At 41.6% G+C, this 2,179-nt stretch overlaps 1 protein-coding gene across 1 annotated transcript in view; it reads right to left on the bottom strand.

Moving 5' to 3' along the window:
* DOCK1 (dedicator of cytokinesis 1) overlaps window positions 1–2,179 on the bottom strand; it is a 576,252-nt gene that overhangs the window by 230,238 nt on the left and 343,835 nt on the right. The window contains exon 29 of the mRNA XM_006867474.1: window positions 1,708–1,809. Within this exon, the coding sequence (XP_006867536.1) occupies window positions 1,708–1,809 (102 nt within the window). The remainder of the gene's footprint in view (window positions 1–1,707; window positions 1,810–2,179) is intronic.

Raw genomic sequence — 2,179 nt, 5'->3', positions numbered from 1 at the left:
GTCTTTAGTGTTTAATATATCAAATCTATTCTTCAGAATTGTGTGTTTATAAGCAATAGTTAATCAGAAACATTTACCTTTGAAATAATCATTTGATGTAAAGTCTTTTAAAAGTCCCTCCTTCTTCCCATCCCTTAACTGGAAAAAATGTCAGGGGCAGCGACCTTTATGGTGCAAACTAGGAAAACTCACTGGAGGTCCTTGAGTCCTTAGCGTGGACTCTGCGGCATCAGACACCAAAATTGAGGTCAACGTGGAAATGGAATTCTGCCAACAAGTTTGGCTGCAACTATGCAGAAGTTATTTGCCATATGATAATGTAATATCAGGTCATTACAGAGGTACTTAACAACAACAACAATGGAGGTAGCAACCAAGCGATACATTTCATTATATATTTTTCCTAATTAAGTTGGATCATAGTTTTATTGAGGGGGGCTAGAGAAGGGTGTGGTGAGAGACTAGTGAGCTTTCATGATTGGAGCTAATTAACTGTAATTAATTACTTAACCATTAATTAATTGCAGCTAATTAATTAATGGTGGTGGTGGTTAAGTGCCATGGAGTCGGTTCTGACTGATAGCAACCCTGTACAGGGTTTCCGAGGCTGTAAATCTTTATAGGAGCAGAAAGCCTCATGTTTCTCCTGTGGAACAGCTGGTAGTTTTGAATTGTTGACCTTAAGGTTCACAGCCCGATTCATAACCACTACGCTACCAGAGCTCCTTAACTGTAGAATACAGTTGTACAATTGAAAGGCCTGAAAGGCTCTTTGGCTCATACATGGGAAGTAGCTAATGGTGTACTGTCCAGGGGTAACCCCTCCCCACAAGTTTAAATGATCATAAGTTTCACGTTAGGCATAGAGGCCAGAAATGATCTGGGTCATTTTCATGTCAAGACAAGAAGCAAGTGTTTCAGTTATCACCTTGTCTTCTTAGCAACCAGCCTTCAGTCACATCCCACAAGAGCCTTCTGAAATCAACTAGGGGTATGTTCTCCTGCAAAGATCCTCCTTGAAGTCGAAATCTTTGAGTGGATGGGACCATAGACTTGACTTGCCTACAACACTGGCCCCCAAACATAGTTTTAGGAAAAGGCTGTGATAGATAAGTAGGAGTGTAGACCTGGCTCGATCAGGATTCTCTGTGGGTTGACAGTTAAGAAATAGTAATCTGCAATGCTGAGATCCAATGTAATGTAATCATATTCATGATAAGACCTCATACGAGCAGCCAATCAATTGAAAGAAAGTTTCCTTGGTGGTGTGACCTGCTCCTCATACATGTGGACTCTGTGGAAAAGCTGGCTTGCTTTTTTTTCTGGGTCTGAATTCTGCATACGGCTCCTCATTTGAACTCTGGATCTTTGGACTTGAGCCAGAAACCTGCCAACTTGGTTGCCACCTCTGAGAGTTGTTAAGAACCTATCTTAACTGTTGGCCTTGGGTTCATTTGCTAGCCAGAAGACTGCCACCTGACCTGTCCCCATCTTGTTTAGTTCATTAGCACCTGCAGCAGGAGAAGCCTTCATCTGACACCTGAGCTGTAATTTGAAACTTGTCAACCTCTAGACCTTTGTGAGCTATTTCCTTGACAGAAATCTCTCTCTCTCTCTCTCTCTCTCTGTCTCTCTGTGTGTGTGTGTGTGTTGGTTTCTCTTCTCTAGGGGACCAAACTGAGGACAAGGGTCCAGGTTAACACTCACCACAACATCAGTCCTCATTTTCCCAAAAGTCTTGATCAGATGGGCGTAGTGATAGTCTTCCATTTGCCTCAGAATAGCTGTCATACAAGCCACAAAATTTCCCTGTAAAAAAATTAAGGCATGGATTTAGGTGGGGAGAGCATAGAATGCTTGGGAAAGATAAGATCAAACAGAGCTTATGATCTAAAATGGTCTGTGAAGGGATATGGTTTCCAACATGGTGAACATACAAACTCCCACTTCAAGGCCAAAAAGGCTCACTGGTTTCTGTAATTGCAAAGTGCCATATAGGGACAGAAGTTCAATTTTAAACTGTTTTCTCTGGGATACAGGGATTGAGGCATGATTTGAATGGGTAAAAGAAGGGAAATAATGTTAAGAGCCTTGGATGTCTTTTGAATCTTGGTTTCCCTGGCATACCATTATAAAATGGACACTTGAGGGAGAAAGATAGGAATAGCCAGAAATATCA

Source organism: Chrysochloris asiatica, unplaced genomic scaffold (assembly GCF_000296735.1).
Source record: "Chrysochloris asiatica unplaced genomic scaffold, ChrAsi1.0 scaffold00105, whole genome shotgun sequence".
NCBI classification, from domain to species: Eukaryota; Metazoa; Chordata; class Mammalia; order Afrosoricida; family Chrysochloridae; genus Chrysochloris; species Chrysochloris asiatica.
The sequence above is the reverse complement of the archived record's forward strand: the minus strand, read 5'-3'. Positions and strand labels throughout refer to the sequence as shown.